Source organism: Chiloscyllium punctatum, chromosome 33 (assembly GCF_047496795.1).
Source record: "Chiloscyllium punctatum isolate Juve2018m chromosome 33, sChiPun1.3, whole genome shotgun sequence".
NCBI lineage: Eukaryota > Metazoa > Chordata > Chondrichthyes > Orectolobiformes > Hemiscylliidae > Chiloscyllium > Chiloscyllium punctatum.
Genome location: NC_092771.1, coordinates 25,687,176 through 25,703,612, shown reverse-complemented (window position 1 = coordinate 25,703,612; position 16,437 = coordinate 25,687,176). Strand labels below are relative to the sequence as shown.

General features: G+C 45.4%; 1 protein-coding gene across 3 annotated transcripts in view; it reads right to left on the bottom strand.

Annotated features, from left to right (window-relative positions):
• LOC140458496 (uncharacterized) overlaps positions 1 to 15,901 on the bottom strand; it is a 49,228-nt gene extending 33,327 nt beyond the window's left edge. Inside the window, exons 1-5 of one of the 3 annotated variants that reach the window (XM_072553175.1) lie at positions 15,783 to 15,901; positions 12,546 to 13,252; positions 5,388 to 5,447; positions 3,236 to 3,288; positions 1,218 to 1,362 (exon numbers count right to left, since the gene is read on the bottom strand). In XM_072553175.1, coding sequence (XP_072409276.1) covers positions 1,218 to 1,362; positions 3,236 to 3,288; positions 5,388 to 5,447; positions 12,546 to 13,244 — 957 coding nt within the window. In that variant the 5' untranslated portion in view covers positions 13,245 to 13,252; positions 15,783 to 15,901. Of the gene's footprint in view, positions 1 to 1,217; positions 1,363 to 3,235; positions 3,289 to 5,387; positions 5,448 to 12,545; positions 13,253 to 15,660; positions 15,707 to 15,740 lie in introns of those variants that run through there. The other 2 variants (XM_072553174.1, XM_072553176.1) reach the window with 2 other exon arrangements.
• Between the last annotated feature and the right edge of the window lie 536 nt (positions 15,902 to 16,437).

Sequence of the window (16,437 nt, the reverse complement as noted above, 5' to 3'; positions counted from 1 at the left end):
GACAGCACCTCCATCAGCATAGCAACTCCTCAGTCTGACCCCTCACACAGCTTTGATTTGGTGCTCACGTCTCAAGAGTGGAACTTGAGCTCATGATGTTTTGGCACAAGAGGCGAGAATGGTACTGATGACACTGAAATAATATTGTTATGATGGTTGTTATTATTATTATTTGGAAACATGGGTTCTAAATTTAACAGAACCATGTTTAGCTTCAAGCTTAATTTAGATTTCCATATTGTGTATGTTAAGGAGTGACATCATTTTAGTTTCAATTTGGATTTGAACACGGTGAAAGGTTGTCTGGAAAATTGTTTAAACGATGCTTTTGAACAAAACACCTTGAGGTGAATAGTTCAATGCTTTAGACAAAGAGGGGTAGCGGAGGGAAAGAAATTGGGCTGTCGCCTAGCAACTAGGTGTTCATGACACATGGAGACAGAGAATGAACCACATTTCCTTTTAGAAAGCAAGAGAGAAACATAGAGAAGATCAGTGAACTGGCAGGCTTCTTTCAGAGAGAGAAGCACGTCACTCAGACAGAAAATGCCGGGAAGAGCAGCAGCATAGTTGAGCAATTTCCAAAACAGTTAGGACAGAAGAAAAGAAGTTCTGACCAGCTTGGAGGTAAAAGCTCCAGAAACAATACACCTTAAGATATCAGAGAGAAAAAGCATTCTGCAAGGCTACGAAATTAAGAAACAAATTAGCTGTTTTAGCAGTTTATTTAAGGGTCTCACGAAAGGACATTAACCAAGGAAGCACAAATACCCATGCCCACTGGACAGGATGATCCTTCAATGAGCTTTAAGTATCTTTGAGTTGTTACTTTTAATTTCTGATATTTGTTCACAAGATAACTTCAATTAGTTGTTATATAGTGGAAAACCGTTGCTTTTCCTCTTACTTATAATAAACTGTAATATTTTAATACATTCAGCAATTGACCACCATCATAAACAAATTACAAATTGAAAATCCTCTGGTCTGTTAAGCTACACTTCACTTTGGCATCTGACTTGTTCAGTATTACCTCAGCTCAGAACATCATAATATTGGTCCTTTGAATTTTTAAAACTTCAGGGGAAACGAATGGGAAAAGTAATCCCACTCAATGCCTACTGAAGTTTCTACTTGATGGCGCAGAATCTAGTCAAAGCTAGGCACAATATTAGAGTGCACAACATTACTATGATTGAACGGGTAATTTGTTTTACCTGTCTAGCTCCCTCGGTGAACAGCTTCTCCATGTTGCGGTCCAGCCACCGCAAGTATGGACGAAACAGCAGCTCCAACTTCCCCATCAACCGGTTGGTGGCATGCTTTGCCCGTAGCCACTCCTCTGAGGCCGTACACACATGCCTGAATTAAATAGGAGAGTCATCTTACTGACGTAAAATTACAAGACAGAGCTCAGAAACAGGAAATAACAGAATGACAACATATAACCTGAGTTACAAAATAGGCCTCACAGCACGAGAGACCTGGGTTCGATTCCTGCCTCGGGTGAATATCGGTGTGGAGTTTGCACATTCTCCCCGTGTCTGTGTGGGTTCCCTCTGGGTGCTCGGATTTCCTCCCACAATCCAAAGATGTGCAGGTTAGGGTGGATTGACCATGCTACATTGCCGATAGTGTTGGGAGCATTAGTCAGGGGTACAAATAGGATAGGGGAATGGGTCTGGATGGGTCACTCTTCAGAAGGTTGCTGTGGACTTGTTGGGCCGAAGGGCCTGCTCCCATACTGTAGTGAATCTAATCTAAGCTAAAAAAAAAAATCAGATTTAAACTCTATTCTCTTCACTCTTCTGGGAAGGCACGGGTGAGTGAGGGAGAAGCGACAGATTTACTTCACTGTTCATCCTAGCAGTACTTTTCTGTCTCCACATTATCCTCCTGATTTGGGAGAGAGATGTTGCAACTCAATAAAACACCAGGGAAGCATCAAACTGGGATAGGCTTCCAGAATGATTTTTACTGATCTCCAGGAGCTCCAGCCAGATGTTGAAGTCCAAATCAAGGCACAGTTCTTTTCCTTGACTGTAGCTTTATTGACAGGATGCGGCCTTATAGACTCTCTGTCTACTACTGCAGTGTTCCAGCAATCTCTTGGGGTTCCCAATCCATAATCAAGCAATTTTTTAAAATGTCATTTAGGAAACGTAGATCTTCAGAGTCAAGAGACTGCCTTGTCATTCGCTAAATTTAAGGAGACCTATCTTTGTGCATGGAGGGGACAGTTCTTTGGTAATGTGCAGCACTGTGTGTTAAATCAAATGAATTCTACCTTAGAGCAGACTACTGCAGATGCTGGAGCTGTGAGGAAAGTACAAAACCATACAACTGACGGAAAAACTCAGCAAATCAAGCAGCATTTGTGGAGAGAAACCGAGGTAATGTTTCAGGCCGGTGACATTTTATCACATTGTCCATTGCCTGAGTACTTTTAACAACTTTACCAACGCACCATTACACAGCCCTCTGATTATTGATTAACGAGAGCTAGGCACAGGAGGCAGTCATCTCCAAATGTCTTCAGAGTTACACCAGAACCTAACAACACTGGGATGCTTTTCACCCAACCATCAGTACTAACAGCTAGTAATTTTACTGAAGGAGAAAATGACAATTCACACCTAACTGAAGGAGAGTTTACCAACAGAGTTACATCCTTACAATCCCTCTTACATTGAAGATGGAACAGGAACACTTCTCCACTGCTACATGCTTAAACCCTGAAACTACAGGCCTGCAAAGTAACACTGAATTTGATAACTAAGATGCCCAATTGCTCTTCTCAGTAATTATGGGATATGAGCTGATGCCCATACCCTGACTTCCTTGTTATTCTGAGAGAGAAACCAAATGGAATCCTGAACAAAGGGAGAGGCAATCAGGGTCCCTGAGCCATAGACACAGATGGAATAGCACTGAGAGAGAGTAGGTTGTGGGCGCAGAGGACAAAGAAAGGGAGAAAAATCTCCCAGATGCAAAGGTTCATATTCAGCACAATACATTGTGCAGAATTCAGTGCTGCCAAATCTTCTGCTGTTACACAATTAAAAATATTGCTTTCATTCTTGTATGTCGATTCCCAGCCCAAGTTTTGAATCAATCATATAGGTTCAATTTCAACTGGTCTTTGGAGACAGTGGAAATTTAAACACAGTGAACACCCAATCAACATCATTATGCCAGTGGGAGAGTTCATCTTTTCCTCGACTTCCTTTCTTACCTTCCCATAGACACTGGCAGATCCTGATCCTCAGGGATTTCCACAGTGAACACCTTAGAATTAGAGAAAAACACAAAGGTTCACGTATCGAAGTGCGACAGATGGGAAAACTAACATTTATTAGGGATGCTACTTCCCATTCACGCAGTATGAAATATCAGTGGAGAAACACTTCAGTATCTGGGATTTTCCAGAACCACGTACTACGCATACAGGTTAGAAGTCAGAACTCAATACTTGTTGACATCAAGCAATTTCTCACAATGCACCATAATAGCCTTTAACTTATGGTGTTCCCCTTCCATTTCCTGTATCAGATGCACTCTGATCCAGACTGGTGAGTTGGTGTCAGTTATTGACAAGGATATTGTTACAAACATAGGAATGGGGAGCTGGAAATAGATCTTCAGGCCATCTGTCTTTCCACTCATTGGTCTGTTGCCTAGGCAAGGGAAAAAGTTGTTCAATTTAGGCCAGAGCTTCTAAAGATGAGAATGAGGACTCCCAGTGAGGTCACAAGCTCCAACTGGCAATTGTCACAGGCCGCACACACACAACACCCCACCTGTCCAAAACATTAGCCAAAGAATACGCTTTAAGGTGCGCCTCAAAGGGTTGGAGAGAGAAGTGGAGAGTCAGACCGGTTCGAGGAGGTGGAATTCCAGAGCTCGGAAGCTAGTAATTGATAGAATGGCCATTAATAATGGAGTGAGGAAAACTGGGGAAACAAACATACGAATTAGGGGGAAACAGGCCATATAGTCCTTCAAGCCTGCTTTGCCATGGGAAGGTAAGAAAGCCTGTTTGTAATTTTTATTAATGACTTGGAAGAGGGAGTCGAAGGGTGGGTCAGTAAATTTGCAGATGATACGTAGATTGGTGGAGTTGTGGATAGTGAGGAGGGCTGTTGTCGGCTGCAAAGAGACTTAGATATGATGCACAGCTGGGCTGAGGAGTGGCAGATGGAGTTCAACTCTGTCAAGTGTGAGGTTGTCCATTTTGGAAGGACAAATAAGAATGCGGAATACAGGGTTAACGGTAGGGTTCTTAGTAAGGTGGAGGAGCAGAGGGATCTTGGGGTCTATGTTCATAGATCTTTGAAAGTTGCCACTCAGGTGGATAGAGCTTGTAAGAAGGCCTATGGTGTATTAGTGTTCATTAGCAGAGGGATTGAATTCAAGAGTCGTGAAGTGATGTTGCAGCTGTACAGGACCTTGGTTAGGCCACATTTGGAGTACTGTGTGCAGTTCTGGTCGCCTCACTTTAGGAAAGATGTGGAAGCTTTGGAGAGGGTGCAGAGAAGATTTACCAGGATGTTGCCTGGAATGGAGAGTAGGTCGTACGAGGATAGGTTGAGAGTGCTAGGTCTTTTCTCATTGGAACGGCGAAGGATGAGGGTTGACTTGATAGAGGTTTATAAGATGATCAGGGGAATAGATAGAGTAGACAGTCAGAAACTTTTTCCCCAGGTACAACAGAGTGTTACTAGGGGACATAAATTTAAGATGAAGGGTGGAAGGTATAGAGGGAGTGGCCAGAGAGTGGTGGGGGCATGGAAGGCGCTGCCTGTGGGAGTGGCAGAGTCAGAATCATTGGTGACCTTTAAGCGGCAATTTGATAGGTACACGGATGGGTGCTTAAGCTAGGACACATGCTCGGCACAACTTTGTGGGCCAAGGGGCCTGTTCTGTGCTGTATTGTTCTATGTTCTATTCACTGAGATCACAGTTGACCTGATGTGCAACAGATTGGAACTGGAGAAGTTCAGCGTGCTGTGGAGATGGGAGAAATGCACAGAGTTAGTGAGAAGGGAGGCCATAAATTGTTTTGAAAAGTGAGATGTTACCACAGCTGAAATTTTAACGCATGTGTGTTCTTGGTTGCCAATTGTGAATTCTAAATTGACGACCTCTTTTTGCCCATTTGCACAGTCAACATGGAGCACATTGACAGCACGGGAAGAGAATCAAGACACCAGCAGTAACCAGAGGAATGCAGCTGTCTAATTGCTGTTACAAACTTATTTTAAAACCTCTTCGGTCAGATTGAAACCAATCAGCTGATTGGTTTTCTCTTACTCAACCTAAACACATGCAAACAAACTGACATCGAACAAAGAAACAATTGTGCAGGGAGGATTATTACCTCTTACCTCCAAAGGGTATTCATCTGGGAAGCAGATCTGAATATCCATCTCCTTCAAATCAAAGGGCTGCAACAGATAAAGACAAACAAGAACCAGGTTTTACAATGTCAGGTAAGTAACAAAATCAACAGATGACAGCATTTCAGAGAAGGTGGGGGCATCTGGGTGATGATGGGGAAATTCGAGATTTAGTAAAGCGGCAGACTATTAGGAGCTTCTTAAAGCTGAAGTGGTTTTAGAAGAGTGTTAGAGGGTGAGGATTTCAAAGTGGAGGCCCTGAGTAGCAATGATGCAATCGAGAGAGTAAAGTGACTCAGGAGAGTGGACAAGTGTGAACTGAAGATGGATGTTTGGAGAAAAAGCCCGTGAAGAGGAGGCTGCAGCTACAAAGTGAAATAAGAACAAGGAGCGAGTGGTTGGGACAAGACCAAAACAGGTGGGGCAGGGGTTATGGTAGAGAGGAAGTGGAACTGAAAGGAAACAGATGACCAAATGTGGGTTTTTTTTTAAAGAAGTGGGAGACGGTGTAGGGGAAGGGGAATCTTGGACTGTGGAGATTATGAGAAGTAAGGGCCTGATCAAAGAGAATACTGGAACTCAACGTTCAGCAGCAGACAGGGCGAGCAAGAGGTGAGGCAACATTTGAAGAGTAGGATGGGGTCACTGATAAGGAACGAGAGCTCAATGAAGGGCCCAGGTTTTACACAAGCAACCTCCAGGCCAGGCAAGGAGTCACAGACCTCACCGAAATCAGCATGAAGTTCTAGCGGCTGGCAGAAAGTTACTAACACCATCAGTGTTCTGTACTGTTGGTGCATTAGTGTCATCAAGAGTTGGCACCTCAATAATAAAAGGGAGGGTACACAAAGTGCTGGAGACTCTTTAGACAGGGCCATGAATATACAGACGGTGAAGTGAAACTTAAACACAGAGCTGGAACATTTAGGAGCTATCATCCAAGACTGTAAGAAGCTTGAAGGAGATCCATGTTCAAAACCAAGCCCAGAAACTTCAGGCTAATCAGTTTAACCTTGGAGAGGGGAAGATGGTAGAAATCAGGATTCTGAACTAAACTAATAGTCTCAATGAACAAATGCAGGTTAGTTAAAAATAGCCAGCTTGGATTTGATAAGACAAAATCATGTTTAACATTTTTGATGAGGTAAAAGAGGGCTGATGAAGGTTAAAATGTCACTGTGACATACCTGGCACTTCCAGAAGGTACTTGAAGTGCCATATGATAGACTTGTGAGGCAAAACTTTAAAGTTTGTGCGAAGATTTGTAGCTCGGGTGCTCGTTGTTGTGGTTCTGTTCGCCGAGCTGGGAATTTGTGTTGGGTATATTGGGTCCAGGTTGATGTGCTTATTGATTGAATCTGTGGATGAGTGCCATGCCTCTAGGAATTCCCTGGCTGTTCTCTGTTTGGCTTGTACTACATTAGTAGTGTTCAATTAACTGATTCAATCAACAAGCACATCGACCTGGACCCAATATACCGGCCACTGCAGCGGACAGGTGGAACTGACAACCGGAAGCGGCAGATTCAAACCACTATAAATGCCAGAGGAAACATCACAGAAGCGCTTCACAGGAGGCTCCCAAGCACTGAGGATGTCACCCAGACAGGGGACGAAACGTCTGCAACACAAATTCCCAGCTCGGCGAACAGAACCACAGCAAAACTTTAACTTATGGAATAAAAGGGACCTTAGAATGCTGGATACGAAATGGGTTAAGTGACAGGAAACAGAGTACAGATGAATGTTTTGTTTTGGATGCAGGAATGTTTGTAGTACAGTACTCCTGGGTCAGTTTTAGCACCCCTGTTGTTCCTGGTATATTATGTAAATGTGATTGTAGGTTACTTCTCCGAGTTAGTGGGTGGCCATGGAAACGTTTCCTTACCCTGTGACCTCCATGAAGTGTTGTTCTACTTCGCTTGATATTTATATACCCCGGTCTGTTAAGGTGGGTGGTTTCACTTCCAGTTTCCCTTTGCAGTGGTTTGTATATGGGACCCATGTCAACATGCATTGCGGGTTGAAAACCAGGTTTCTAAGAATTTCCTTGCACATCACTGTTCAGCTTGTCCTAGGATGATTATGTTGTCCCAGATTGCTGATTCTCTGTCTGCGGGTACTGAGATGAAGGAGAATTGGTCGTGCTGCTTTGCTGGTGTCTGTGTATCCGGATTGCTAGTTTTCATCCAGTCTGGCCGATGTAGTGTTTGTAGACAGGCAGGAGGCTGGAAGAGTCAAGAGTGTGGTGCTGGAAGAACACAGCAAGCCAGGCTGTGTCAGAGGGTGCAGAAATCAATGTTTTGGGTATAACCCTTCTTCAGGGCCACTGTAACCTGAAGAAGGGTTACACCCGAAATGTCGGCTTCTGCGCCTCCTAATGCTTCTGCATCCATTCTTCCAGCCTCTTGATTGCAGTCATTGCATGGAATTTTGTTCCTAATGTTGGTCCAGCATGTTATAGGTATGGGGTCTTTCATTCTTGTGAGTAGTTGGTGTAGTGTGGCTGTGGGTTAGTGTGCTGTCATGATTCCTAGTAGTCATGACTGGTTAATATTTCTGAAATGTTCTTGATAAAGGGTAGGATGACCAGTGTACTGGGGCCCTTTTGGTGTTGTCTATCCAATAGGCATCGGGGGGGTATGAAGCTGGTGGGTGATCCACTGTTTGTGAAGGCCTTGTATAGGTGTTCTGCCTCATTCCTGCATAGTTCTGGTGTGTTGAAGTGTGTAGTAGCTCATTTAAATACACAGCTAACACATTGGGGTGGTTGCCATTGTAGTTGAGGATGGCCTTCCTTTATACTTTGGTTATAATTCTCCCATTGATGCTTCGTTCTACCATGGCATTACATCAGCCAGACTGGCAATCCGGATACATGGACACCAACTAGCAGCGATCTTCCGTCATCTCAGTACACACAGTCAAAAAGGACCAGCAACATGACTGGGACAACGTGATCATCCTAGGACAAGCCGAACAGAGACAATCAGGGAAATTCTTAGAAACCTAGTTTTCAACCCGCATGTTGAGATGGATCCCATTTACAAACCACTGCAAAGGGAAACTGGGAGTGATACCTTAACAGACCAGGGCATATAAATATCAAGCAGAGCAGAACAACACTTCACGGAGGTCACACTGGTGATGTTACCGAGCATAGTCAGAAAACATTTTCATGACAGCTCACCAGCTGAGAGAGGTAACCTACAACCATATCTACAACCTGAGCTACAAACCTTTGCGAGAACCTATGTATGTATATCAAAAACCCAAGAAACAATTTCAAAATTCGCAGAGGATTCAAAACTTAAAATATTGCGAACCATGCAAATGATAATGTGGAAAATCAAAGGATACAAGACAGGTAGAGGAATGGGCAGACAAGCACCGAATGTAATTTAATGCCAACAAGTGTGAACGATTCATTTTGGTGAGAAAAATACAAGGAGACAGTACAAAATACAGGGTACAATTCTAAAAGGAGTGAAGGAACAGAGGGATCTGGCGATACATATACAGAGATCACTGAAGGTGGCAGGGTAGCTGCAAACCCTGGAAAATAACGCATTCAGGATCTTAGAGTGGGGACGGAGTGCAAAAGCAAGAAAATGATAAACATGTATAAATGATAAACACTGAAATAAATGAAAAATACTGCAAATCTGAAACAAAATAAATTAACGTGCAGAAATACATGACAGGTTTGGCAGCTATGGAGATAGGAAAGAGTTAATGTATCATTAAAGAGCACCGTATCAACTGCCATTCCAAAATCAAGTGAAACTGGACTCAAACTGTTGACTCTCTTTCTCTGCACAGAGGGTGCCAGACCTGCTGAGATTCTCCAGCTTTTTCTGTTTTCACTTCTCGATAAAACACTGGCTTGGTCTCAACTGGAGAACTCTGACTAGTTCTGGGCACCGCACTTTAGGAAGGAATCAAACACATTAGTCTGTGTGCGTGGAAAAGATTCATAAGATTCATTCCAGGAATGTAGGACCCCATTTATGTACAGAAGCTCCTTTGTGAAAAGGATAGAGGAGATTTGATAGAAATGTTCAAAGTCATGAGGTGTCTGTACAGAGTAGACAGGTAGAAACATTTACCATTGGTCGAAGAATTGAGAGCCAGCAAGCACAGGTTTTAGGGAAACTATCAAAAGTAACAAGTGTTTAGAGTCTGGAATATACTGTTTGAGAGCATATTGAAGGAAGAGTCAATCGAAACTTTCAAAAAGGGAACAGAGTCATTATCTGAAAAAGGGAAAATACGCAGAGTGACAGGGACGGAATCTGGAACTGAAATGAAGTGGTCTAATTTTGCAGAGAGCCAGCACAGTCACAATGAGCGAATGGTCCCATTCTGCATCGTATCTGATTATTTTCTGAGACACAAGGGCTCCAGTTGTATGGCCTGATGGCAGACTGGAAGCCAGATTAGAGGGAGTGGTGAAAGGGACTTGGTGGCAACATGATACACCTGAATCCTCTGCAGTAAAGTGTCAAGTTACAATCTGGGGAATAGTTGGCCATCTGTGCTGAATTATTTGATTGGAATTGGGACAAAGGTAGAGCCACTGCAAGCAATACTGTTCCCTCGGTGGTGGCAGCAGCGATGGCAGTGGTGAGTAGGGGTAAACCAGGAAAGATCAAGGAAGAAGAACACTGAACATCAGCCATGACCATTCCACAGACTGCCAATACCTAATGCTGAAGGTCCCACTGGGAAACAGTGATGTAATCTTATAATCCATAGCCTATTGGGTTCAAAGGCCACCAGGATCATGAGTGGATTTTAAATTTAATGAATAAAATCTGCACCTGAAAGCTAGTCTCCATGATGGTGACTGTGAAACACATCATCAATTGTGCCTAAGCTCATTTGATTCAGGAATATCCTTTAACATAGGAATCCTGCTGTCGTTATAGAAAGAGATAAAATTATGAAGGAAATAGATAAGATTGAAGCAGGGAGGTTGTTTCCACTGGAAGGTGAAACCAAAACTAGGGGACATAGCCTCAAAATAAGGGGGAGCAGCTCGAAGAAGAGCATCTTCACCCAAAGGGTTGTGAATCTGTGGAATTCCCTGCCTGGTTGAGGCTACTTCATTGAATGGCTTTAAGACAAAGACAGATTGTGTTTGAACGGTAAAGGAATTAAGGGTTAAGTGGATGGATAAGTGAAGTGAGTCCCCAAAAAAAATTATCAGCCCTGACAGCTAGATGGCCTACTCCTGCCCCTATTTCATATGTTCTTACCCGGTCTGAGCGACACAAGACTCTTAGCAATGGAGCTGACTTTAAATTGCCCTCTGCTAGCCAAACAGGCCACTCAATTCAAGGGCGACTGGAGACGGGCACCAAGTGCTGGCCATGCCAATTATGTCCTCATCCAACGAAAGAAGATAGATGGAGCTGTGCCCAAACACGGGAAAGGCTCTTAAACATGAGGACAGGAAACCAGAATGGGCGTTTCGCTGCAGTGTCAGAATCTTGGGCAGCACTGCAGCGATCCATAAGATTGGCTCCATCAATGTGGGGCTGATCGGGTTCTATTTCCCTCTCTTTGCTTCATCTCACCTGTCACTTTAACCTAACAAGAAACAATGCCTCAACATCCCAAACACCGAAGTTATAATTATTCCCCTGTATCTATTACAATTTGGAAGACAGAATTCAAAATTCTGATACTCTTGTATGGAAATCTGCTTCATGATTTCACCCCCAAAATTTTACATTGCATCTCCTTGCACTCGATTCCTCTGCCTGAGGAAATTCCTTCCTCTCTACTGATATTATGAATCATTTGATCATCATGTAACCCTAGTATCATTCTGATGAATCTTTACAATATCCAATTAGTCCTCCTGATAGGTAGTAACCAGAACTGAAGACAGTCGAAGCTTTATCAGAACCTTGTAAACAGCTGAAACATCACTGTGTCTATCCTTTGAATTCATGACTTGGTTTTAGAAACCTGCTCCCAGTGACAAGGTTGTAATGCTGATGGAAACATGGTTAGGGATATGCAAACAGAGAAGGGACGAGCAACTAATGGAAGAGTTGTGTGAAAAAGCCAACACCCAAACTGGATGGGCAGAATGGCTATTTTCTGAGTCAAAAAGTGTAGCGCTGGAAAAGCATAGCAGGTGAGGCAGCATCCGAGGAGCAGGAGAATCGATGTTTCAGGTATAAGTCCTTCATCAGGAATGTGGCTTATGGCCGAAATGTCAACTCTCCTGCTCCTCGGATGCTGCCTGACCGACTGTGCTTTTCTAGCACCACACAGTTTGACTCTGATCTGCAGTCCTCACTTTCTCCTGGCCAATTTCTGAGCTGTATGTTACAAACTGAAGTGGATGAATAAGGTGGATGAACAACAGGGGATGTACAAGAAACAGAAAAATTGCTGATAGGGTGAAACGAAGTATGAGAAAGCTTATGAAGTAAAGAAACACCAGCAATGAGCAAAAATCGCTGGGGATATTCAGCAGGTCTAGCAGCATCAGTGGAGAGTGAAGCAGAGTTAACGTTTCCAGTTCAGTAGCCGTTCTTCAGAACTGGCCTTAATGTTAACCTCTCACTCTCTCTCTCTCCAGAGATGATTAGATCAGATTAGGTTCCCTACAGTACGGAAACAGGGCATTTGGCCCAACAAATCCACACCTACCCACCTAAAAATAACCCACCCAGATCGATTCCCCTCCCTATATTTACTCTTGACCAATGCACCTAAAGCTATGAGCAATTTAGTACAGCCAATTCACCTGCACATCTTTGGACTGTGGGAGGAAACTGGACTACTTGGAGTAAACCCATGCAGACACAGGGAGAATGTCTGTATGGAGTTTGCACAATCGGTTGAGATTGGAATCGAACTCAGGTCTCTGGCGCTGTGAGGCAGCAGTGCTAACCACTGAGCCACCGTGCTGCCCAGATACTGCCTGGGCTGCTTAGTTTCTCCAGGAATTTCTGTTTTTGCTTAAGATTTCCAGCATCTGCGGTACTTTGTTTCAGTGGCAGCAAGAAGCAGCTTGCGCGCTGTACACTCCATGCTGAAACTTGTCAGACACTTTACCTGCTCATTCTGACAGTACAGGAGCTTTTCACTTGCCTATCCCTCCCCCAAGGCACCAGAACCTACCCAATCTGGGTCTGTGGGCTCCACCACGATGCGGTAATAGGTCTGCTTCCCACTTTCGCTCTCCTGAATAATCAGCTGCTCCTTGGGGAAGCGCTTCATCAGCTGGCTGATCTCGGTCTCCCGTAATTGCCGGGCAACTTCCTGGGTCAGCTCCGTCAGCTTGACCTCATCCTTGACCACAGCAGGGCGGGGGACGGGTGGACGGATTAGTGGGCCCACTGGCCGAGGGCTGACCCGGGCAGCTTCGGGCCCCACGCAGTCCCGCAAAGGGGGCTGCTTCTCCGGGTGCCAGAAACGGCAGCGTTCTTCCATCGCGCAGTAACCAGACAGGTAGTAGCGGCACGGCCTCTTAGGCCGCTCTCGGGGTCCCAGCATCTTGGGTGGCCCAGGTCGGACCCGGCCCAGATCCTCTGCAGGCTTAGTGGGACTCTCCGTGCTGCCCTGGCACTGGGAGGTGTCATCAGCGTTGCCATCATCGTGGTTTGCAGGTACGCTAGGGCTAACCTGCGGTTCCAGATACTCATGCAGAAATCGGCATCTCCGTCCAAACTGGCAGTACCTCCCACGGGAATAAAAGCGGCAGACCGGGGGGTACGGATTCGCATTTCTAGGTTTTGATTGAGATGTGCCAAAGATCCTGGTCTTCTCCGTACTGTTGCTGGTCTTGGTTTCAGCTGCTGAGCTGGGATCTACCTCCATTCTGGGTTCTGGGGGGGTAAAAACAGCACCTGAGATCAGTGGGGAGTAACAGCTACAAGAATGTATGGGTCAGGGTACAGGGTCAGGCATTGGGCTCAGGAAGACAACTGGCCCAACATCCTCTGATTTCCTTCAATGAGCAGGAATTGGTTAGATTTCTGATAAGCAAGGGGACAAAGGACTATTGAGTAGTCAGAACAGGCATCACCTTATCAAGCAGCACAGCAGGGTCAAGGAAGCCTACTCCTAATTAAAATGTTCACATGGAACAAGTATGGGACAGTGACATTGCAGTCATGTTACTAGGTTGGTAAGCCAAGCCTGTGGTAAATGTTGTGAGGACATTGAGGTTAGGAAATCTGCTTTATTGACCTATTCTGGCCTCAGAGGAACGTAAGTGACTCTTAACCACCCTCTGAAGTGTATTAGTAAACTACTCAACTGGTACTGGATTAGTGGTGCTGGAAGAGCACAGCAGTTCAGGCAGCATCCAACGAGCAGCGAAATCTGCCTGAACTGCTGTGCTCTTCCAGCACCACTAATCCAGTATTTGGTTTTCAGCATCTGCAGTCATTGTTTTTACCTACTCAACTGGTAATTAGGGTAGGACAACAAATACCGGCCCCACCAGCAACAAGTACAGCACATGAAAAATGGAAGATAAAAGGTTACTTGAGACATTTTATACAAAGCTTGCACAACCTGCAAACTATTTATGATTGCTCACTATATAAGTTAAACTTTGGAATATGGATTGTGAAATGTGTGAATTGCCATGAAGTGATATGGATGATTTTCAACAACCATAACCAGTTTTACACACACCCTTAGGGTAATTTGACCAAAATGACAGGAGGGTTTTATGGGATCTGTAACCAAGATATTGGGGGGGGGGGGGGAGGTGAGAGACAGAGATCCACAACCTTCAGACTGAAATATTCCAGATGGATGCCAACATAATACTGAGAGCTAGCTCACCAGTCTCTCACAGTCTGGACTAAGTTAGAGTCATTCAGCAGCCCAATGTCTATGCCAACAAACAGACACCAAACTGCACTAATCTCAATTACCTGCACTTACTCCATAGCCTACAATGCCCTGGCATTTTTAGTGCTTGTTCAGATGCTTCTTGAGAATTGATATTGTACCTGTCTCCACTACCCTCCCAAGAAGCACGTAACATATTTCACCCACTGGTAACTTTGTAAAAAACATCTTGCTCCAATTGTACACGTCCTACCATCTATTAAACACAGGTACATAGAGGCACAGTCTACTGCACACTTGGCAATGACTGATAAGCAGCACTTTTATTGACAAATGTTCAAGGTCATTAAAACTTCAGAATACACTGTTGCACAATTGATGCCCACACTTTGCAGTTTCAAAGCATTCAGTTTTTGCCAAGTTTTTTGGGGGGTAGATTCTCATAATTCAAATTTGAAAGTTGTCAACATATCAGTGACTGAGGATCTTATGCAGCGGCTGTGACCTACGTCTGGGTCAGAAAATCTGGATTCAAGCACCACCTGAGCAAAAGTCGTGCCATAACATATTCGAACAGACTGATTATTTTTTTCCCCAGACATTGCGCACTAAGGAGTACAGATAGTGACTTAAGAAACCCTTCATCCATGAGCTGGAATCAGCCCACAGCAGAAAAAAGGATGGACTTTGAATAGTTTCATAGAGCATGTATTGAAAGAAATCTCCTGGCAGTAGACCCCACAAGGTCTGCCTGAATTCCTTTCAGGCAACTCCCTCACTGAGCCCAGATGAATAACATCCTGGATCCCTGGACCAGTAATCTGGTCCACATTCCCCCAGCTCAATGACCCAACTCTCCCCTCCACAAACCTCTAGCTCAGTGACCCAACACTCCCCCTCTACACCTCCAACCCAGTGATCCTAACACCCCCAGCAAAGTGAGCCAAACCCCCCTCAGCTCAGTGATCCAACCCTCCCCCCCCAGACTCCCTACTCACCGACCTAAAGCCCCCAGCTCAGTGACCCAACAACCCCCTCCAATCTCCCAGCTCTGAACCACCTCTCCCGCCCCCGCTCCCGCCCCCGCTCCGAGAATACCCCAGCTGAGTGACAGAACTCTCCACCCGAGGGCCTTCCTCAGTGACCCCTCCCAACCCACCCATTCGAGACCACCAGCTCTTGTGGTCTTCCCTCTCCCCCCAATCCAGGGACCTGACACCCCTCCCCTCTTCATTCCTGATGAAGGGCTTTTGCCCGATACGTCGATTTTCCTGCTTCTCGGAGGCTGCCCTGACCTGCTGTGCTTTTCCAGCTCCACTCTAATCTTGACACCCCCCCCCTCACCCAAGCCCCCACCTCCTCCCCGGGGACAGGCCTCAGGCTTCACACATTCCCGCCTCCTCCCCGCTTTATTTTAATACGAATTCACCGTCCGAACTCCCTCCCTCCCTCGACGATTCCCGTTCGAAGCGATTCGCGTCGAGTCACCGATACGCAACCGCCAATTACCTGCCAAAGTCGGAACCATAAAAGGGACGGACCCGCTCTCACCTCAAACCCTTCCCCAGGCCAGCCAGGGCGCCTGCGCACTAGCGGCGCCCCTCCACCGGCCAAGGCGCCTGCGCACCAGTGGGTCTCACTGCCAGCCAAGGCGTCTGCGCACCAGTGGGTCTCATTGCCAGCCAAGGCGTCTGCGCACTAGTGGCGCCTGCGCACCAGTGGGTCTCACTGCCAGCCAAGGCGTCTGCGCAGTAGTGGCGCCTGCGCACCAGTGCGTCACTGCCAGCCACGGCGTCTGCGCATTAGCGACGCTTGCGCACCAGTAGGGCTCACCGCCAGCCATGACGCCTGCGCACTAGCGGCGCTCATTGCCAGCCAAGGCGCCTGCGTAATGGTGAATGTGTTGGAGTGAACAACTTCAACCCTGGTTTCATGCAGTTGAGATGCGAGTTCGAATCCCATCTTGGCAGTGAAAAAGTTTTTTTTACTCCAAATAAATTAATTTCTAATTACAAACACCAGCTTGAGCAATAGTCATTACGTAGCTATCAAATGATATCCGGAAAATATTGTTGAGAGGTGCTGTGGTTTTAATATTTTGGAGAATTGCATAGTATTTAGTGTATTGGCTGGCATGGGACCTCTACCTCTGTCATAAATGCCTTTGTGTGCAGTTAGTGGCACCATAGCATCAAGAGTGCTGTCG